This window comes from Peromyscus maniculatus, chromosome 6, assembly GCF_049852395.1.
Source record: "Peromyscus maniculatus bairdii isolate BWxNUB_F1_BW_parent chromosome 6, HU_Pman_BW_mat_3.1, whole genome shotgun sequence".
In the NCBI taxonomy this organism is placed as follows: Eukaryota; Metazoa; Chordata; class Mammalia; order Rodentia; family Cricetidae; genus Peromyscus; species Peromyscus maniculatus.
In genome coordinates, this window is record NC_134857.1 from 70,325,100 (window position 1) to 70,348,106 (window position 23,007).

Sequence of the window (23,007 nt, forward strand, 5' to 3'; positions counted from 1 at the left end):
AGAGGGAGGGGAATGGGAAGTGTTTGAGGGCGTGGGATTCCAATTCTGCAAGATTCGAAGGACCTGGAGATGGGTGGAGACCGGTGGGCAGCATTAGGAATGTACTTAATGCCACTGAACAAAGGTTAAAATCAGGGCTGGCCTTGAAAGCTTGAGGACCTGCGTTGAATCCCCCAGAACCCATGTCAGAAAAAAAAAACCAAAATAGGCGTGGGGACATGGCTGTGTGATCTCAGCTCTGGGGGTTAGGGAGATGGGGTCAGGACATCCCAGGGGCTCTCTGCTCTACCTGCCTAACCCACTCAGTGAACACCGGCCAAGGAGAACGCTTATAGCAAAAAATGAGAGGGGACGGTCCACGAAGAACTACAGCAGGTGGACCTCTGGCCTCCCAACACACACACACAAATGGGTGGTGGTACATGCCTGTAGTGATGTAAAACCAGAGCTTGGGACAGCCTAGAACACATGATGAGGCTCTACCTCAAAAATCTCCTGCAAGAGTTTTTAAAGTAAACTTTAAGTCATGCACATTGTACCACTATCAAAAAAGAAAAAAATTGTGGGTTTTTGTTATAGTTGTTTGGAAACAGGATCTCATCATTAGCTGAAACAAAGTTTTAAAATACCTTCAGGTTAAATCAGATGCTTTGATAATAGCCTTAAGACAAAAAACTCCAGAAAACAATCTAGAGCTCACAAAGACACATAGCTCAAGTATAGATTCATTAGATTAGGATCAACAACACAAAGCAGCCCAATTGTTGCTAGCTAGCATTCTTCCCTTGCTAGGTTTGGTTGATGATCAAAGGTGGTGATTAATTCCTTGTACCCATCCCTACCCTCAATCTCCTGATAGAAAACACTATTGATGAACGGATATGTACCCTAAAGTACAGTACTGATCGTTTCTATGCACAAAATCTTACGTTTGTGATTCCTTTAAGATTCCTTATAAGATGACCTTTCAAGATAAATAATAAAGTGATTGATTCTTTCTTTGTAACCACAATATGCAGCCTGCCAACAAAAGAGTTGGCTGAGAAAAAAAAAAAATGCGTTCTGCTTGTTCATGTTCTGTTAATCTGTAACAAGTTACTTAGATGTAATGTATGTGGGTTATTAGGGTGACTTTGTTTTTAATCATGTAAGGGAGATGAAAAACATGTTTTTACCTGTATCCATTATAATCATTGACTTGAAAAATAGAATGTAACGATATTGTGATTCCTGTATTGCCTGAAAGATTTTGTTGGGGTATGTAAGTTGTAGAAAAACACACATAGTATAAAGAACAGAGAATAGAGAATAAAGAAGGAAATTATCAAGAGAGTGTGTGTGTCTTTTTCCCTAACCCCCTCAGATAGAAAAGTCTAGTACGCAAAAAGTCTAGACTGTGTGGATTTCCCTTCGAGCCCTGAGCTATCTGGGGGCTGGTCCCCTAGGTAGCCATACTAACCCTTCACAGCAAGGTATCAGTAGATACCATCTCAAGTGGGGTTTATCAGGGAGCAAAAGGAGAAGCCAATACGTCAAGTTTCAGGTCTGGAGTTAAGAAGGACATTAGAAGAAACACTCCAAATGGAACTCCAGGAAAGCGGGCACCAGCTGGTGGGCAGAATCCTGAGTCCTTGTACTTCTTTCCCATGGACATGTATCAACTGATAAAAATTTCAGAAGATCAGAGTGGCGGCACATGCCTGTAATCTCTCAAACTGGGAGGCTGAGTCTGCGTTAGAGAACAGCGTGGGTTACCTGTGGAGCCCTGAAGCAAAACAAACTGCCGATAATTACTATCTTCCTGGAATCTGTTTTATCAGAAGCATGTTGTTAGGTCTGGATATGAAGTATACCCAACACTCACATGCTGTATGTAGGCTTCGTCTCAATACAATGCGGTACAGAGCTGAGGCTTTGCCTCTGACTTAACCTCTTTTCAAATTATTCTTTTTGTTGTTTTTCAAGACAGGGTCTCATTATATAGTTCCAGCTGTCCTGAAACTGACTCTGTGGACCAGGCTGGCCTCAAACTCAGAGATCCACCAGCCTCTGCCTGCCAAGTGCCAGGGGATTAAAGGCGTGCGCCAACATACCTGGCTTGGAATCATAATCTGATATAACTGGGAGGTGGGGCCTGACTGGAGGAAGCAGGTCACTGGGTACACCCTTGAAGGGGACATCTTGTCCTAGCCTGTTTCTCCTGCTTCCTGCTTCCTTGGCCTGAGGTTGGCAGCTCTGGTCTGTCACACCTTCTCTGTCCCACCTCAGACCCAAAGCAATGGAACCGGCCAACCAGCCCCAGCCCTCAGAAACTCAGAGTCAAAAGAGTCCCTTTGCCCTTAAGCCGACTGTTCAGACTTTTATCATTAACAGTGAGAAGTGACTCACATGCACGCTTTGGGAGATTTCAATAATTCCCCCCAAACATGACCACCTTGTCATTTCCTAACGATAACTAGCATCAGTCAATTAAGCACGATCTTCTTTGGAGATCCTCCCATCCTCTGCCCTCGCCCCCCTCCCTGCTGCCCTCAATTGAGGCTCGCCCACTAGAAGGAAGACCTGTAAGGAGAAAAGGGCCCAGCCCCTAGTGAGCTCCCAACTCACGAGTGCAGCTAGACTTGCCCCTCCAGGTCCGAGAGCCTGGGATTCAGAGCATCAGTGACCCGGTAAGACACGCAGACAAGAGCTACGATTGACCCAGTGCTTGGGAGGTGGAGGCCAAGAGAATCAGAAACTCAAGGTTTTCTTAACTGTGTGGAAAGTTCTGGGCCTGCCTGGACTAAAAGAAGTACTCTCTGAATGAAGAAATAAAATGAAGGGGTTGGGGGTGTTGACTCAGCGTGGTTTGCCACACAGTACTGGACTGCTGAGATGTGTCCCAACCTCCCTCCCTCCGTGCAGACCCAGGTACCTATCCAAGGAGTGCCCGTGACTTCCGGGGACCACTCGCTCCACTGGCCAGTCTCAAGCTCCTCCTTTCCACGGAGCTGCACCACGTGCTTCACGCCTCGCAAGGCATCATGGATGATGCACTGGTACTCGGCCGCCCGGAGCTGAGGATGGAGACATGGTGAGTCCCGGCGGGCGCCCCGGTGGGGCAACGCTACAGGGAGAGGGTACCCTTGACCACCCTGCTGTCCACTTGGCAGACAGGCTGAGTGAGATGGAGTTGTTCTCAGCCACGCGGGCTTCCGTCACTGTGGGTTAGAGAACCCCCTTCAAGCTGCAGCCCTTGCTTTCCAGAGACCCCGGCATTATCCTTTTGCTCTGATTCTCACGAGCAGGCCGGTCAGAAGGGGCCCGGCATTATTAGTCTCATTTATAAAGACACAGCCAAGACTCCCAGAATTAAACGGCTCACCCAAGACTATGAAGGAAGGAACGGTACAGAGCCAGACCCAGAATCCCCCTTCTTTTCTAGTGTCCTACTTGCCCCCAAGGATCTAGGGGGCATTTTTCTGTTTAGAAATAGTTTTGATCTGGGCATAGAGGCTCACTTTAGTAATTACAGAACGGGAGGTTAAGGCGGGAGCATTATCAGGAGTTCAAGGCTACTACAGGATGAAACTTTGTCTCCAAAAAAAAAGGAAATGAATTAATTACCAGCCACACGGTGAATGTCTTTGACCACACGGGTCGGTATCGAAGCTCAAACTTCAGCATGTAGTAACGTGGGTCCCAGGACTCGGGGTCTTGCCAGCTGACGTTGAGCCAGCGAGGCCTTCCAGGTATGGCCGATACGACCAGATTCATAGGCGGGTCAGGCTGCACTGTGGAGAAGGAATAGATAGGGCTTCTGAGCAGCAGCAAGCATGGTGCAGAAGGGACCCCCGCAAAAGCTCTGCAGACACCCCCACCCCGAGGCGCACACCACTCCCCAGAAATGTTTGCATTCGATTTATGTAGTGAGAATGGAACCCAGCGCCTTGCACCTGGTAGGCGAGAACTCATTCACTGGACCACCCCTCCGCACCCCTGTGTTCATCTTGAGAGGGCCCCAAAAGTCCCACGGCGCTCTGCACATCTTCCCTGCCTCTCCCGGAAGCAGATCAGGAACATACCCACAAGAGAAGGAAGCAGCTGCGGGCTGGGACCTGCTTACCCATTTTTAAGCTCTGAAATGCCACGTGGCTGCTGGAACTGCTCCCGACACTGTTCGAAACACACAGTGACACTATGTGGTAAACTCTTTCACCCTCTAGGATTTTCACCTGGCAGGAGAAGCTTCTGGACGTCTGAGAATACGGGCAGGGCACCTGGAAGTCACTCTTGGAGTTGGTGCTGTTGCTGTGGGACACAACGGAGGGAGGCGCACACATTCTAGCAATTTCCGTTCTTTTTGCAAGAGAAATTTAAGTCTGGCCCAGGGATTGAAAGCTTGGGAACTGGTGTCTAGTTTCTGGGCTTCCGCTCAGCCAGTGTTGACTCCTATTAGTTTCTAGGCAAGTTTTTCAACCCAAGAGTTTGTTTTTCTCCCTAGAAAATGGGAATGCTAAAAGCATCAATACCTTTCCGATAGAGTCTATGCTAAAGGCATCAATACCTAGCTATCCAATAGGGTCTATGGCAAAGCCCAGCCAATGCAGGGGGAGCAGAGGAGAAGGCCTCTCTGGTCTCTCTCTTGTCCTGTGTCATGACCTCTGAATTCCTTCCTGGCTCTTGTCCTTCCTGCTATAAAGGATGCAGAAATGAATGAGAAAAGTCCTTCCCCGTCCCAGTGCTCAAAAGACCTGGCCTAGGGTGATACAGAACGCTTTGCAAATGCTCAAAGCTCGCATGGAAGGGGGTTGAGATGGGAGGGGCTCTGCATACTGAGGATGGTCAAGGGAAGTCGGATACCATCATCCCACCTGACCTGGAAGCCGGAGACCCCTCCCACTTTCCTGCCACTGGGAAACAAGTAACCAACCTCAGACCCAGGTATGAACGCTGGGCCCAACCCTTGCTGGTCACCACACTGGTTTCCTAACTAACATGTAAGTTCTCTCATACGTGCTGGGGGTGTTTCCCAGACCCTTCAGTGAGGGACCTGAGACCTGAGAGTACCAGGCTCTGCCCTGGTACACAGTGAGTGTCTGCTACTCCCGGGTGAATCTGCGTTCATGTTTTCTGCTCTGGCGCCTACTCTTGCTCACTTCCTGCTCTTGCCGCTCTTGCCTGGGGCCAGGCTTGATGCCCACAAACACCAACAACCAGATGACTAAGAGTTCTGTGCAGCCAACCGCACAGGTAGCCTGGGAGGGACTGCACAGGATTTCATAAGATTACTTAGAATGATACGACTTAAAACGTGCATTTGCTTACTTCTGAAATTTTCCACTTGATATTCTGGGGCCGTGGTTGACTGATGGCAACCGAACCCGCAGAAAGAACCAATAAGGAGGCTAACATACTCCGATCACTCAAACTTGATTACAAATGTCTGGGCTCAACAGGCTAGGCTCGGGATGAAGACTGTAACACTTCCTCTACCTCCCTGGCTGAAGCCACCCTAGGTCCCAACTTCTGCCTGGAGGGGTAGCACCTCACCCCCCACCCATGACCACTCCCTGGCCCCTGCCTTTGTAAGGCTTCCAGGGTCAAAGTGTTGGATAACAGCCCTTCCAGCCCTCACCCTACCCCCAGGGCCATCTGCACTTTCTTTAGGAAACACCTAAAACCTTTGGACCTTGATGGAAATTGGGCAGCCCATTCTGGGATTGGATTCTCTTCCTGGCCACCTAGAACCACTTTCTAGCTAGGTGACCTTAAGCAAATTAATCAGTCTCCTTGAACCGAGCACCCGTTTCCCACAGCTGCTGGGCTAGCTACACTGAATTAACACCAATGCCCATCATGGGGCTCGGTTCCTTTATTCCAAAGGAATTCTTTTTGACTTACTTATTTTTTAAACTTTTGGAGTAAGTGAGGATCAAAGACAAGGCCTTACACAGTTCACGTGACAGATTTGGAATAGAGGTCTCCTGCTAAAACATTGGTCCTGAGGCTGGAGAGAAGGCTCAGTGGCTGCAGGCACTAGTTGCTCTTGCAGAGGACCTGGATTCAGCTCCCAACACCCACATGGTGGCTCACAACCCTCCATAGGCCCCAGAGGGATCTGATAGGCATGCGTGTGGTGCACATACATGCACGTAAGCCAAACATTCTTATGCACAAAGTAAAATAAACCTAAAAAGAAAAACAAAATGGTCCCTGTCCAGTGAGTCCATCAGTTGCTTGAGGCCTTCCAACCTTGTCCCCCTCAGCTCGGGGACCCCAGCGAGCATCAACTAAACATGAACACTCAGCCCCGCCCATCACTTACATTTTCTTCACGAACAGCACAGCCTTGGTCGTTGGAGAAGGGCTGCTGCTTGGGAACCACTCACAAGTAGCACTTACAAGGGGGTTCTTCCGGAAGCAGGAGAGTTTGGGCTCCTCTGGAGGAACTGAAAGAGAACTCAGCGGGATGAAGGGAGTGCAAGGCTTTCCTGGGCACCTCTGTCTACCCATCACTCCTCCCGGCCGAGGGGACGCCTTGGTTCAGCATGGAGCCACGAGACACAACTCTCCCAGGGACATCCTGGCCAGCAGATCAGATCCCCAGCAAGGGAAGAAAGGCACCATTCACCCTTTGGGCTTCTGTCTAAAGTCGTGGTTCTCAAACTGTGGGTCGCGACCCTTCTGCCAACCTTCTGTCTCCAAAAATATTTACATTATGATTTATAACAGTGGCAAAATCACAGCTATGAAGTAGCAACGGAATAATTTTATGGGTGGGGGTCACCACACCACGAGGACCTGAGTTAAAAGTTCGCGGCATTAGGAAGGTTGGAAACCACTGCTCTAAAGGGCTGAAAAGATGACGCGAAGCCTGTGCCTTTGACTGAGCCAGGCTCTCTTCAGGTTCCTCATCTGAAATGAACTGATTTTGATACAACATGAACAGGGACACCAGAAGGACTATGGGAGATAAAGAAGAATGTGGCTTGCACACAGGGCATGGGACCTACAGTCTTCCTGGGAGACCAGGGAGCCCTTCACCTGCCAGTCCTCGGGGTGTGCCATCCGAGAGTTTCGTGTGTGCTGGGGGCAGAATCTTCACCCTCAAACACTTCACCTTTATAACACTCTCCACAAACATGATAAAGGTCACTTTATTTTGCCAGAAGAATCTGAGGGATGTAGCAAGAGTTAAGCCGGGATGCCTGGCTGTGAGTCCAGGGCTGTTAAATCTGCCACACAGCCACACAGCTTCCACCAGCAGCCACAAGTTCCTGTGTCACAGGCAGAGCGGTGGCCCCTTTCCCGAAACTCTTGAGCCCAAAAAAAAAAAAAAAAAACCAACAAACTTAAAGGATAAATCGGGGAACCTCTCCGGAATGCAGGCGCATGGTTAAGGACATTGGAGCTGCCGAAGGACCACTTCCCAGGACACTGAGGGCACAACTCACCATCCACCAGCAAGGGCACAGTCCCCACCAGGTGGCCATCCAGGAAGCACAAATAGTTCCCCGTGTCACTGAGCTGCACTGCCCTCAGAAGCAGGGTGTTTCCCATGGTCGTCCACCGTCTGTGTTGTGAGCCGGAGTACACCCATCGAATGGTGACATTGCCTTCTGCTTCCTTCCCAGGGCAGATCAGGGTGACAGTGGCCCCGGGCAGGCTAGTCACCGTACCCTTTGCCACCTCTGGGGAAGAAAATACACAGAGTGAGCCACAGCAATAGGACTTTGCTTGTGATCTGGAGACCTCAAAGGCCTCCACGGTAATACGCTGGAGTCCTCCCTTTGTCCAGCCTACATCACATCTGCCTGGCCTCCAGAAGCCTCCCAGACCACCTAGCTGTCTGCTAGAATGCACTTTCTCAAGCCATAATCCAGCAATCCAGCTCCCTTGATTAGAAAACCCTTTAAGGAGACAATTGTGGAGGCACATGCCTTTAATCCCGGCATTTGGGAGACAGAGGCAGGCGGATCTCTGTGAGTTCAAGGCTGAGGTCAAATGGGTCTCTACATAGCAAGTTCTGCGTCAGTAAGAGCTATATTTCGAGACCTTGCCTTAAAAAAGAAAGAAAACAAACAAACAAAGCCACGACCCTGCTCACAGACTGAAGATCCAGATGTTCGGCAGGGCCCAGGGCACCTCCCACCTCTGGATTCCTGCCTGGCCTCAGAGCCTCCTCTCACCACCTGCTGGTGGACCTCCAGAGCCTCCCTCTCTCCCTCTCTCCCTCTCTCCCTCTCTCCGATTTGCTCTGCCTGGGTCCTAACACTCCCATGCCATCCCCACAGCAGAACATCGTGTGCACTTCAGGTCTCAGCCTCGGTCCCCTTCCCGAAGTGGTGTGCCCGAGTCCCAGTTGATTTAAGCCTTTATTTGTGTCAACTCCCCGATTATGGCACCCGTCACACGAGTCACAAAACCAAATCCAAATCTCTCTTTATCAAGACTTTACCACAGAGCCAGCAAGATGGTTCAGCAGGGAAAAATGCTTGCCATGCACGCCCGAGGATCTGAGCTGGGCAAGGAGAGAATCAACTCCCAAAAGTTGTCCTCTGAGCACGTATGCTATGGCATGTACACGCCCATACCACACGCACACAATAATATTGTTATTTACTTTTTATTATTAAATCAACATTAAAAATAAGTTAGGCAGTGGGGGTGCCTGCCTTTAATCCCAGCACTCAGGAGGCAGAGACAGGGGTACGCAGATCTCTGAGTCCAAGGCCAGCCTAGTCTACAGAGCAAGTTCCAGGATAGCCAGGATGCCAGGACTACACAGAGAAACCCTGTCTCAAACCTCAAACACACACACACACACACACACACACACACACACACACTAAATGGATGGATGGATGAATGAAAGAAAGGAAGGAAGGAAGGAAGGAAGGAAGGAAGGAAGGAAGGAAGGAAGAAAGAAAGAAAGAAAGAAAGAAAGAAAGAAAGAAAGAAAGAAAGAAAGAAAGAAAGAAAGAAAGAAAGAAAGAAAGAAAACCACTCCCTAACTTTAAAAAACACCCTATTTTATCTCAGTGTCTAGAACGGTGCCTGGCACATGTAGGCACCCTTTTGCAACTGACAAAATGCACAGGTGAACAAATGATTCACCTGGGTGTGAACCCAGTATGCACAAATGCACAGGTGAACAAATGATTCACCTGGGTGTGAACCCCGCATGCACAAATGGACAAGAAGTCTCAGTGTTAGAGGGTGCACATGGGCCCATTTTATAGGTGGTAACCAACATAGAGAATTACTCTCAGCAAGGAGAAAAGAGCCAAGGCTTTGGACTCTCTCTGCTCTGACCAGGAATCTAAACACATACCTATCTTGTAAACATCTGGGCACAGCTGTTTTTATTCTAGGAAGCAAGTTGGGAAGTAAAAACTAAACATATTCTTCATTCCCTGGGAAAAAATAAATTAAAGATTCAAGAAACATTGAGTCAGGTAGGCATAGTGATTCTGTAAACCCCACATTTGAGAGCCTGAGACAGGGAGATCACCAAAAGCTTAAGGCCAGCCTGGTAGTCTCAATCCACTCATTTCCTAGTTCAGATTAAGGACTCACAGAATCTAAGACAAAAATGAGCCCAGGTATGAAGAAAATGTGGCACATATACACAATAGAGTACTACTCATTAGAGAAAAACAATGACAGCATGAAATTTGCAGGCAAATGGATGGAACTAGAAAATATCATCCTGAGTGAGGTAATCCAGATTCAGAAGGACAAACGTGGTATGTACTCACTCATAAGTGGATTCTAGATATAAAATAAAGAACAATCAGCCTGCAACCCACAGAACCAGAGAGGCTACATAGCAGGGGGGACCCTAGGATGACTGTGGCTTATAGTAAGTTTTGGTTTTACCCAGTCACTGGGCAAGCCTCAGTGAAACATTTCACTATTAGGATAAGAATATGTACCGAATCAAGTTGATGGAAGGATATCTTGGCTGTACTTTCAGGAGAGGAGGCTAAAATCTTTTTAGATTATGGATTAGCCTATAGAAAAATGTCTGCTGTAAATCAAACAGTGAAGGGGAAGATGAACAGGAATCTCACTTACACAACTTTAGTAAAACAGCTCTCTGAACAGATGAAGATAGGTCTCTTCTGTATCCTAGAATCTAATAAATAGTTATATGTATAATTCAGCCATTATTGGGCTTCAAAGGGCTTACTGGGAAATGTTATCATTTTTACTATTTTCTTTTCTTTTCTTTTTTTTTTTTTTTTATTTATTTATTATGTATACAATGTTCTGTCTGCATGTGTGTCTGCAGGCCAGAAGAGGGCACCAGATTTCAATGCAGATGGTTGTGAGCCCCCATGTGGTTGCTGGGAATTGAACTCAAGACCTCTGGAAGAACAGTCAGTGCTCTTAACCTCTGAGCCATCTCTCCAGCCCCGTTTTTACTATTTTCTACAGAGAAAATATTTTTCAGTTTCAAATAACTCTGGACTTTGGAATTATAACCTGTTTATTGCTAAAAAAAAAAAAAAAATTAAGTGGAAAATGCTTTAGGACCACTGAACTCATGTTGTATTTACATATCTATATCTGTATAAAATAATGATTATAAATGTTTGTTTAAAAAAAATAAACCACTCATTAGGCCAAGGGGGGAAAAAAGTGAGCCCAAGTACCTTGCATAAATTAACCACCGCGGAGTCTCGGGAACATTGCATTTTTAAGTTAGGTATATGTGACTCTTCAAACCGAACGTCGAACTTCCTATCAGCAAGCAGCAGCAACACATCTGGCCAGGGGTTCAGAAAAGCCAGCGTGTGCTCATGTCCTCACATGTGTTCCTGGGTAATAAACACAAGAGTCTCTCTTCGCCCTCCAAAGACTGCGTGCTTGGAAAGAGGCTTTTCCTGGCGCCTGGCCTCTGCTCTCTCCACCTCTCCTGGGGCCTCAGGGAGGGTCAAGTAGACTGCAGCTACCAAGCCAGGGCAACCTGATGGTCCCCAGCAATCAGCGGCCATGGTCAGGGGCCCTGCCTCCTCCCACTCACCACGGGGAGGACGGGACAATAGGTGCAACACCAGAAGGGTGCTCTCTCTGTTTTTCCCTCTTTACCTCCAGAGTCTTGATCCTTGGGTGGAAAAGAAAATGGTAGGGGCTGGAGAGATGGCTCAGTGGTCAAGAGGGATTGTTGCTCTCTGGGGACCCAAGTTCTCCCAATACCTACATAGGGCAGCTCACTACTGTCTGTAACTCTCGCTGGTCTCAGAGGAAACACACACACACTGAGAGAGAGAGAGAGAGAGAGAGAGAGAGAGAGAGAGAGAGAGAGAGAGAGAGAGATATGCATAAATAAAAATAAGTTGTTTTAAAGAACATCTTTCTTCTCCTCCTCCTCCTCCACCACCTTCTTTTTCTTCTTCTTTTGGTTTTTTTGAGACAGAGGTTTCTCTTTGTGTCCTTGGCTGTCCTGGGACTCAAAGATCCTCCTGCCTCTGCCTCCAGAGTGCTGAGATAAAAGGCGTGTGCCATACCTCGAGCTTAATCTTTAATCTTAATAGGAGCAAAGTGGGTCTCTGTGAGTTCTAGGACAGCCAAGGTTTCAAAGTCTCAGACCTTGTCTCAAGAAGATAAAATTAGGGGTTGGGGATTTAGCTCAGTGGTAGAGCGCTTGCCTAGCAAGCGCAAGGCCCTGGGTTCGGTCCTCAGCTCCAGAAAAGGAAAAAAAAAAGATAAAATTAAATGAAATTAAAAAAAAAAAATAGCAGCTTGTCACCTTGTGGTCAGGTGAGTTTGAGGAGGCTCCCTAAACTTCTCTGGCTCACAGTGAGTAAGGAAGCCTTCCCTCTGTCAACCAGCACCCAAGGTTCCTACATCAGGTTGGTGGGGGGACATGCTTGGGCCCCAGAGAGCCCCACCTGTGAGAAATGCAGCCTCTGAGGCGGAGTTCTCGCAGTGCCCACAGCGACAGCCTGAGTAGTGACGCCAGAGTCCTGGAAGCCCAAACCTTCTGCTGGGGGTGAGGGGAAGGCTTCCAGAAGCTTCCAAAGGCCGGAGTTCTAGCGAGCTTTGTACACATTCTTCAATGACATACTTTCAGCGTTTCAATTGTTCCTCAACTACTTTACACACAGTTGCATAGGCGAGTTAATATGTGCAGTATTCATAAGAGTTATGAAGCATAAAACACCAGAGCTTCCCCCCAAACTAGCACACCTGTTACCTCTGAAGGTGGCTCTGGTTCCCCTCATTTACAGCCTCCAGACCTATATGCACTTCACAGCTCTGGATTTACCCTCCCTCACTGTAAAACATATTATTACATCTGTTACTCACTTATTTATATTTATTGTGGGGCTGCACACGCCATGGCACGTGGAGGAGTCAGAGGACAATGTGTGGGCATTCTTTCCTTCGATCGTATGGGACCCGGGGTTTGAACTCGGGTCGTCAGGCTAAGCAGCAAGAGTCTTTACCGGCTGGGCCATCTTGCCAGCCCTCTTCCTCCTTCCTCCCCTACTTCTTCTTTTGTAACTTCACGTGGTCTCTGAGCTTCGTGAGACGGTTTATATGTGTTCTCCTGCACTCTGCTTTTCTTAGTTGTGTTTCCACGGTATGTGGGTGGGGTTTGTTTACCCTCACTTCCGCTCAGTATTCCACTGTCTGAGGTTTCGAGATGTTCCCAGTGCTGTGGTGTTTGAATGATAACGGCCCCAAAGGCCCGTGTGTTGGAGTGCTTGGTCCCCAGTCAGTGGACCTGTTTGGGAAGGATTGGGAGGTGTGGCCTTGTTAGAGGAGGTGTGTCACTGGGGGTGGGCCTTGAGGTTTCAGAAGCCCATGCCAGCATGCTGGCCTGTTACGGCACTTCTTACCATGACAGTCATGGACTAACTCTCTGAAACTATAAGGAAGCCCCAATTAAATGCTTTTCTCTTATAAGTCACCTTGGTCAAGAGAACAGTGGTTAAGCAAGTACTTTGTCACAGATAAAGAGTATGGCTGTTAGCACTCTTACAAGTAACTCTCTAAGCTTTCCAAACAAAACTGCTGGGTTCTGTTTTGTCTTGTGTTTGAGACAGGGTCTCATGTAGCCCAGGCTGGCCTCAAACTTTAATTATATAGCTGAGGATAACCTTGATACACATGTGTCCCCACCTCCTGAGTCCTGGGATTACAGGCATGTACTACCATGCCTGGCCTGAATGAGGTGAAGTTTTAGCAGGCCCAAGGACCCTCCACATTACCATAGCAATATTCTCACCCTCCCATTTCCCACTGGACAAAGCAGACAAGGATAAAAGCTAACACAGACATCAAGCTCATGCACTGACTTTGAACATGTGGGAGCTTAGACAGAAATGCTGGCATAAGAGAACTCCGCCGGCAGGCGGCTCCACTGCCACGCTAGCAAGAGCCCCCCTGCCGGCTGAAGAACGAATATCAGAATTCACCGGGCCAACTGGACCACAGATGCAAGGCACTTTTCGTGAAAGTCCAACCACCGTGGACAGTTCGTGCTTTCTTTGGCATTTGCACATGCCGCTGTCCTGAACCAGTCACAGGCACAAGATGTTCTGGTCACCCACAGGCCACACAGAGTGAGGCACCGTAAGATCAGAAACTAGTGCAGTCCATGGCCAGGGATGTAGCCACCATGAGGTCACACCACAGCGCAACATGCCCATGTTGGCAGTGCTGCTGGTGTGACCCAAGTTACCAACTCAGCTAAAGGGGGAGGGAGCTCAGGGATCGGGTCTGGCCGTGAAGGGTTATGAGTGTGTTGACTTCAGAATGGACTCCCTCCTATTTCTTTTTTTAAGTTTTAGCCAGGCATTGTGCTACACCTCTGTCTCAGTCACTGTTCTGCTGTTGTGAAGAGACACCATGACTAAGGCAACTCTTAGTCGAAAGCATTTAACTGGGGGCTGGCTTACCGTCTCAGAGTCAGTCCATTACCATCCTATCGGAAAGCAGACAGGCAGGGTTCTGGAGCAGTAGCTGAGAGCTTCTCATCCTGATCTGGTGGGGGGAGGGGGCGCTGCACCTGGTGTGGGCTTTTGAAACCTCAGAGCCTACCCCCAGTGACACACCCCCTCCAACAAGGTCAAGCCTTAGGAGTGTGTGTGACCTAATCTTCCCAAACTGAGTACTCCAACACAGGAGCCTATGCGGTCATACTCATTCAAACTCCACAACGTCCGTACTCCAAGCACTTTTGAGGTAGAGGCCTAGGGATCAGGAGTGCCAGGCCCTGCTCTCCCATGGATCCAGCTTGAAGGCCATCCTGGGTTATCTGAGACGGTCTCAATAAAACAGAAGGAGCAGGCCAGCAAGAGGGCTCCATGGGTGGAGACACTCGCACAAACTCCTGACAACCTGAGTCTGATCCCTGGATCCAAGACGGCAGGACAGTCTGACTCCTCAAGATTTGTCCTCTAGTGTCTCCAAGTATGTGCATCACACACACACACACACACACACACACACACACACACACACACACTATAAAAAAAAAAATACAGCTGGGGAATGGCTCCAGCAGGAACGTGTTTACCACACAGGCCCCGAGTTTGATGCCCAGCACCCATGTGTCAGCCGGACACAGCAGCAGTGCCTGTAATCCCAGCGCTAGGGAGGTGGAAGCCAGAGGGTCCCTGGGAATTGCTAGCCAGCCAAGCTAGCTCAATTGACAAGCTCCAGATTCAGTGAGACACCTGTCTCAAAAAATAAGGTAGAGTGAGCCACGGAGGAGCCTCAGCTGGTAAAGGCCCTCGCTGACAAGCCTAGAAACCTGAGTTTGACCCCTGTAATCCAAGTGGTGTGGAGAGAGAACCAACTCCTGAACGTTGTCCTCTCGGCTCCATGTTCATGCCACGGAATGTGTGCACTCTACACTAAGTACGCAGACGTGATGGTGTTTTATTTTCTGAGACAGGGTTTCTCTGTGTAGCCTTGGCTGTCCTGGATCTCGCTCTGTAGACAAAGCTGGCCTCAAACTCAGAGATCAGCCTGCCCCTGCCTCCCAAGTGCTGTGATTAAAGGTGTGCGCCACCACCACCTGGCTTTAAATGTGATTTTTTTTTAATTGAAAAATAAATAAGATGGAAAATGATGAAAGAAGACACCCTATGCCACCCTCTGGCTTCCACAAGCATATGCACACACAAATGTATGCACACACACACAATTTTCAACAAAATAAAACTTTGCTATAAAATAGTATGCCACATTATGGTGGCAGGAGATGCATCTGCTTACCGCATCTCTTGGTAATATCAAGAGGCTATACACTAAGTGATTGACGTATAAGATCTAGGATTGTGTAACTCTATCTGCCCATCAACAAAATAACCAGACAGCACATGTTCCCATTATCAAGTATTCATAACTGCCTAGACAGGTCACCACCCAGCCCTGGCTACAAGACTGCAACATCCAGTGAACACAACAGGTACTTGGTACATGCCGATCTGAGATAGGACTCTCACAGACAAGGTCTCCACAGCGCACTCCCAGAAGGACAGTGGGGGATGACACAGGGGTCCAAGTGGAGTCCTTGAGGTGCAGAGAGCAGAGCCTGCCCTGGGGACCAGCCAGGAGGTGCTGCAGAAGCAACACAAGAATGGGGAGACGGGGCTCTCTTCTGTCCTCCACAGTTCCAGGACCAGTGCCCCATGGCCACTTCCCTATCCCCTCCCCTCCCAGGAGAAACCTCTGCATGATGGGTGACCAGCCTGAACACTGGCGAGGACTGTTCAGTTACTTGCAAACAATGGATAATACATTCAGGTAATTTGGAGAAACACCCCTCCTCCCCCCAACCCCCGCCACCCTGCAAAAAAAAATCTTATTTTATTTATTTTCTCTTCCACAAAAGCAGAGCTGTAAAGAGCAACATAATGACCACTTCCTCTGCCAAGGAACTTGATAATGGTCTTCTGGATCTTTAAAATTGAGTCACCGGCCTTTGCTTTCTTTAAATCAGGAACAATTAATTATAAAACCCATGTGTAAGTGGTGCCAGTCAGCCCTGCTTCAAAACATATTTCTTCTGGGACTGTGAAAAAAAAAATGCTGTGTTAACTTTGATCTCAGAAGCGTGTTATGCCTAATGATCAAAAGACGTTCTCACTGGGGAGACGAGTCCAGAGGAACCCAGAGCCGGTCCAAAGGGTGGCCTGACATCCCCAGCCCACCACTGCTCTGCCTCCTGACCCAGCTGAGTCGGTGCCCAGGTCTTGGAAGCATCCTCCCTGGACCTCCCGCCGTCTGCCTAGCCAGACGATGGAATACCAGTGATTTCTTTCCCTTCCTTTTATCCCCGTCACCTTTGCTGACGCTTGCTTTGTTTTCTAAGACAGAATGTCTCTTCACTCCCCAAGCTGGCCTTGAAACCATGGCTAAAGAGATCCTTCTGCTTCGGTAGAAGCTGGGCCAATGGGCACAGCCGGGATTTCCCAGGTTTTAAAGTTCTACACGGGTCTTGTCTTACTCTTGTATATTTTTGTCTTTACACAAAGACACTATAACTGATCTGGGTTATTACCTAGAGAGGGGTGCAGTGTGCGTGGGGTGCTTGTGACAGGGTGGACTCAAACACTTCCAGACTGGAGAGTCCACCTCCATCTTGTAACTCATTGTCAGACTGCACCCCGAGCCCACCCTTCCCAGGGTTTGATTTGATTCCCGAGGGGAAACAAGGAGCCATCTTTGGGCCCGGCTTCCATTTTCTCCATCTGAACATCTCATCCCGTGAAGGTGGCCAGGACTCCGCCTCAGTAGGCCCCACGGGAGGAGGCACAAAGGGAATCAGGTGGGCAGGTACCATAGTGACCCTAGGCTCCCTCCCAAACCCGGCAGGCAGGGTGGGGTGTGGCCGCTGCTCCACAGAATGAAATTCAGCCAAGAGCACGCCACATCTGCCCTTGAGCAATCGCTCAGGCCGTGAGATCTCAGGCAGCAAGCTTGTGCCTGTCTCCTTCTGAAGAATTCAAAAAATTCTGTGCAACCTAACAGGCAAGACTACAAGTTCCCTTAGGAGAGAGAGAGAGTACTGACAGCTACTAACATCTGCTCTGTGCTGTGTTCTCTTCACCTCCTCCACATTATCATCTTTTTCATCTCCAGATTCCTGACGGCCTTAAAACTACCCATAATCCTGGCTGCCCTGAAATAAAATGTTCCTGATGCTGAGACCAGAGGAGAGATAAGTCAGTCGTTGGTTCTAAAGGGCAAAGAGAAACTTGAGAAATCATTCGGAGTTTTGATAAGCAGCTGCAGAGAACCAGTCCATTATAAAAAGGAACAGGACATTTAAAGCATCTGGAAGTGAAAGTCCTGGGGACGGCTGGGGTCTGAAATTTCCTTACCCAGCAAGGAGGGAAGGGAGCCCCACAGGGAATGGGGAGTGTGTGAGTACCCTCCCAAGAGGATGGCTCAACACACTGGCTCTGCTGGTGGAGGAGGCCCCTGCTAAGGCATCTGCAAGCTAAGTGCCATCCCGTCCCCCCATGCCAGCCTCTATGACAGTGGCCACGTTTTTTTTTCCTGTTTCTGCAATGACCTCGAGAAGGAGCCAGCTCCCCATGCCCAGCTCCTAGTGCATCCTAAGGCATCACAGGGGAAAAGAGGGGCATCCGAGGACTGTGAGTCGTTCTGGTCTTCGCCAAGGCCTGTCCCATGCAGAAAAGGACACTTCATCCCAGGCCCTGACAAGACATTGCAGGGAGGGCAGATGTACAGAAGTTAGGACTAAAATCAGGAAAGAAGGCAGAATGCCCCGCCAATCTCCCAAAGCGCGTCCTTGTCCTGCAGGCACACTTGGCGTCTGACCTGGCCATGAGCTTAGGTGCTAGCTGGCTGGTTGGGGTCAAGCTAACATCTTGCCAGGCCTTGTTCATTTTAGGAACAGGTTCTTGTTATGTGACTCTGGCTGACCTAGAACTCATTATAAAGACTAAGCTGCTGCCCTCAAAGTGAGAGTGATCCTCCTGCCTCAGGCTTCAAGGGGCTGAAGTTATAAGCATGTGGCATCTGGCCTTATCCATGAGTTATAGGCAGTGTGGGTATCCCTGGCAGGGCCCATTTGCCTTCTCTGAGCAACGAGAGTGCCCCCCCTGAAGTCTAGTATTCCATCTCTCCCCAGAGGGCAGGAAGCAGCTCTGTTTCCCGTGGGTAATGCCTAACTTGAACATACACTTTATCTGCGGATAGTTATTGGATGATCACTGGGTCAGGGGACGGTGGATGGCCAGGCCATCCCAGGGGTCTCAGAGTGATGATTTTCTCCCCGCACAGCTTTAAGAGAGGGAAATTCCCTTCGCCTTCCTCGCTTCCCTAGCTGTGTGGCCTACATTAGCCCACTCTCCGGGCCACCAGCCCCACCACCACACAGACAACCCTCTACTGAGGACTCCGCAGCATAGTTCTGGAAAGCGGAGCTCTCTCCCATTACCCTAAGGTCTGGTTCCAGAGAGCAAAGAGCTCTGCTGCTGGGGTTACCCCGATCCTCTTCCCCCCTCATGTAAACTTGCAAATGTCAATAGCCAGAGAGAAGTATGCGTGATGACATGTTTCTCAACTTCTCCCGAAGCTACTGAGGCTCTTGCCAGCAAAAACAAGTTCGGCTTCCTGGCCCTGTTTATGTAAGCAGTGAACCAGGCACTGAGGACAACGACTTAACATGTGCCTGCCAATCCCACCCACTGCCCCACTTCAGGCAGCCCAGGGTGGCCTCCAGCCTCTTGGGTTGCAGGGCGCAACACTGCAAAGTCCTCTTGAGGCACTGAAGCCCTTGATCTGAAAGGAGGCGGGTGTCCAGCTGGACAGACTTTGGAGCACTCAGTCCTCAACGGGATGCCTTCACGAAACCCCTCCCCTGTCGGGGCCGAGAGAGCTACATGGAAAAGGAAGTGAGGAGAATGTAAGAGCCAGAGGTGATAGATAACTCCAAGGAAACAGCGCAGTCCAGCCCTAACAGCCACGATGTGCACACAGGCTCCCAGAACTGCGGCAGCGGACTCAGGGCCTGCACAGGGTCAAGCCTGATGGGGCCAGCCCTGAGAGGGGAGTGGACATGTCCCACCTCCAACCAAAAATTGGTACCATTGTGCAAAGGGAAAATCGGCCTCCAGGGGACTCTCACTGGGTATATATAGTAAGCACACTTCAGGATAGGCCCCTGCCCAGCAGCAGACGGCCACCACAAGATGAACTCAGCGGCGTTTCTGCAGACGCTTGGCCTCATATAGCTTTGTTTGTCTTACTGGTCTCATGCTTGCATATGTTGGTTTTTGTGTTTTTGAGATTTTGAGTGTGCGTGGTTTTTTGTTTTGCTCTCTTGGTGTGGAGGGGGTGCCAGGAGTCCATGGGCAACTCACGTTCAAGCAGAAGCAAATGCAAACCTCAGTCCCACGGGGTTAGACAGGCCCCGGTGTTCTCTGTCTATCCTTGCCTTTTCCACAGAAGGGCTAGAACCCATCCCTCATCTTCTGGGGCCATCTTCACAGAATGTTCACCACACATCTTCCCACACGATGGTACGATGGTACTTAAGCCATCTTCACAGAATGTTCCCTGCACAGTGGGTGTTTTACTGAGCCCTCAGAAGGCCTGCTGGGCCAGGGGGTGTCCTCCACACCATCCCCATCCCTGGTCAGACTGTTGAGGCAACAGGATCAGAGAAGTTCAGGAACCAAGTAAGGCCCAGGACAGCCTGTAATCCCAACACTCAGGAGGCCCAGATAGGAGATTTATGAGTTTAAGGCCAGCCTGGGATACACAGTGAGGGCCTGTCTCAAAAATGAAGTAGGATTGTTTAAGGAATTGGCCCAAATCCCACAGCTGGTGAGCGTGGCTTGCATACTAGGCATGGGGGGTGGGGTGGGGGTGGGCAGTCTCTCTCCCACCTTACCCCAGAGGCTTCTCTCAGACCCTGACACACACACACACACACACACACACACACACACACTCACCACACATACCACACACCACACACACACCACACACACACCACACACACACACACACACCACACACATACCACACACCACACACACACCACACACACACACACACACTCACCACACACATACCACACACCACACACACACCACACACACACCACACACTCACACACGCTCACCACCCTGTTCCCTGATCTAATTTCCTCTCCTCTGCCAGCTCTGTCTGTCACACCTGAGTTCTGAGGAAGACAGGTGATTCTCTTCAGTGTGGACCACACGGAGTGGACCCTGGGAGTGGGGCTCCAGTCCTCTTTCTCTGCCCCCCACTGACAGCAACTGTACGATGCCTCCCCCCTTCTGCCTCGGGACCTCACACCTCCCTGGCTGTCTCACACCTGGGCCTTTTTGCTTCTCCATGAGATGCCAGGACCGGCCCCTTGTGGCCCCCAGGTCACAGCCAGCCAGTGGGTCCAGGCTCTGTGTCACAGCTCTTGGCCCAGCTCCGAGTCAGCTCCCAGATGCTTCTCCAGTGAATGGTTCCTGGCGGGACGCCAGCTGCAGCCCACTAATGGGCCCGTACTCCTTGTACCTGCTTGTATTTGCCTTGTATTTGGCGGAGTCAGTATTTACCTTGGCTAGGCCTTCCTCGCCACCTACCCAGTGGACCATACACCCATGGGAGAAAGGCCTGTGAGAGGAGCTCCTGTGGTCCCACAGCAAAGTGACTCTGGGGGCTGACTCAGACACCCGTGGTGTGACCAGCTCCAAACCAGAAAGACACTGGGTCCTCCCCGGCTCCCCGAGAAAATCACATGGCCCCAGGCCAGGAAGGTCTGGGCAGGTTATCTCTCCAAGATTATAAAGTAATTAGAGGAAAGATATCCGAGGATATCCTGCTGCCCCATCCCCACGGATCTGTATTTAGGGATGAAGCAATCAGAGGCTGAGGAGGCCCTGGCACTGACCCCCCCCCCCCCCGCCCCTCCCCAGGGCCTCTGGGGACTCTGGTCTAGAAAGCCACTGTGGGGAGGCGGTGCAGCAGGAAGCAGGTGGAGACAGCCACCACTCGAAAACCTAAGGACTCTTGGGATTTGCTCCCGCTGCTCGCTCCATGGAGAACCAGAGCCAGAAATCACAGTGTAGCTCAAACTACGTCCCGGGCTCTCGGCTCTTGGCTCTCAGGCCTGTCCACCCCCCAGCGATGAGCCTTCCCAGCCGTACAGCGTAAAAGAGCTCTTCCTTTTTTGACAGTTTGGTCTCAGGGCCTAACCAGGGCTCTGGGCCACAGTTAGGGTTTTCATATTTTGGGAAGGAGGGCAGAATGTGGTCAGGAGGAATTTTACGTATCTCCCTAAGGCTGTCCCCCAGGTAAATCTACCAACCCCACCCTCCCCAGCTCCCCCAGCAAACCCTTCCATAGGAGGAAGCCAAGCTCTAGAGCTAAGGAGTCGGAAGAAGTAGGAGCGTCCTTGAAGGGGATCCATCTCTCTCCATGCTGGAATTTCTGATGCGTTTCTTCACTTCCATCCTGTCCTAGAAGCTCCCTCGGGGCCAGAGGCTCCCCTCACCTCCAGGGCCCTAGGGACCCCACAGAGTCGTCCTGGTAGGCTGACAGTAACACTCAGCCTAGCTCCAGACAGTACAGTGAGCAGCATGGGGCTGTTGGGGCTGTTTAAAAAACAAACAAGCAAGCGTTGGGGATCGAGCTCAGTGGTAGAGCGCTTGCCTAGCAAGTGCAAGGCCCTGGGTTCTGTCCTCAGCTGGGGGGGGGGGCACAAAAATGTCAGATGGTGTGGCACATGCCTTTAATCCCATCGCTTGGGAGGCAGAGGCAGGTAGATTTCATAAGTTCGAGGCCAGCCTGGTCTACAAAGTGGAAACCCGGTCTCAGAAAACAACAACAACAAAAAAAAAAAAACTTGTAACATCTAGGATTGAGTTATAAGAGTGGGACATGGTGGCTAAGGATGTCTGGGCACAGTGGCGTGGACACAGTGGCTAAGGATTTCTATGCAGTGCTGTGGACACAGTGGTTACAGATTTCTGGGCACAGTGCTGTGGACACAGTGGTTACAGATTTCTATGCAGTGCTGTGGACACAGTGGTTACAGATTTCTGGGCACAGTGCTGTGGACACAGTGGTTACAGATTTCTATGCAGTGCTGTGGACACAGTGGTTACGGATTTCTGGGCACAGTGGTGTGGACACAGTGGCTAAGGATGTCTGTACACAGTGGTGTGGACACAGTGGTTACAGATTTCTGGGCACAGTGGTGTGAACACAGTAGTTACAGATTTCTGGGCACAGTGGTGGTGTGGACACAGTAGTTACAGATTTCTATGCAGTGCTGTGGACACAGTGGTTACGGATTTCTGGGCACAGTGGTGTGGACACAGTGGTGTGGACACAGTGGTGTGGACACAGTGGTTATGGATTTCTGGGCACAGTGGTGTGGACACAGTAGTTACAGATTTCTGTGCAGTGCTGTGGACACAGTGGTTATGGATTTCTGGGCACAGTGGTGTGCACACAGTGGTTACGGATTTCTGGGCACAGTGGTGTGGACACAGTAGTTACAGATTTCTATGCAGTGGTGTGGACACAGTGGTTACAGATTTCTATGCAGTGCTATGGACACAGTGGTTACAGGTTTCTGGGCACAGTGCTGTGGACACAGTGGTGTGGACACAGTAGTTACAGATTTCTGTGCAGTGCTGTGGACACAGTGGTTATGGATTTCTGGGCACAGTGGTGTGCACACAGTGGTTACGGATTTCTGGGCACAGTGGTGTGGACACAGTGGTGTGGACACAGTGGTGTGGACACAGTGGTTACGGATTTCTGGGCACAGTGGTGTGGACACAGTGGTTACAGATTTCTGGGTACAGTGCTGTGGACACAGTGGTTACAGATTTCTATGCAGTGCTGTGGCCCTGAAAGATCCTGGGCCCAAGGTTAGGAAGGATAATAGCCAAGCAGCATCAGCAGGCAGTGATGGCTAAGGTAGACACTGACCACCCCACACCCCACCACTGAGTATGAGTTATACCTACGATGCTGCGGACACTTGGGGGC

General features: G+C 49.9%; 1 protein-coding gene across 2 annotated transcripts in view; it reads right to left on the reverse strand.

Moving 5' to 3' along the window:
- Window positions 1-23,007, reverse strand: part of Il6r (interleukin 6 receptor) — a 54,395-nt gene that overhangs the window by 15,574 nt on the left and 15,814 nt on the right. For both annotated transcript variants that reach the window (XM_042279401.2, XM_006976303.3), the window contains 5 exons: window positions 7,437-7,673; window positions 6,308-6,431; window positions 4,106-4,290; window positions 3,607-3,773; window positions 2,915-3,056 (listed from right to left, as the gene is read on the reverse strand). In XM_042279401.2, coding sequence (XP_042135335.1) covers window positions 2,915-3,056; window positions 3,607-3,773; window positions 4,106-4,290; window positions 6,308-6,431; window positions 7,437-7,542 — 724 coding nt within the window. In that variant the 5' untranslated portion in view covers window positions 7,543-7,673. The remainder of the gene's footprint in view (window positions 1-2,914; window positions 3,057-3,606; window positions 3,774-4,105; window positions 4,291-6,307; window positions 6,432-7,436; window positions 7,674-23,007) is intronic.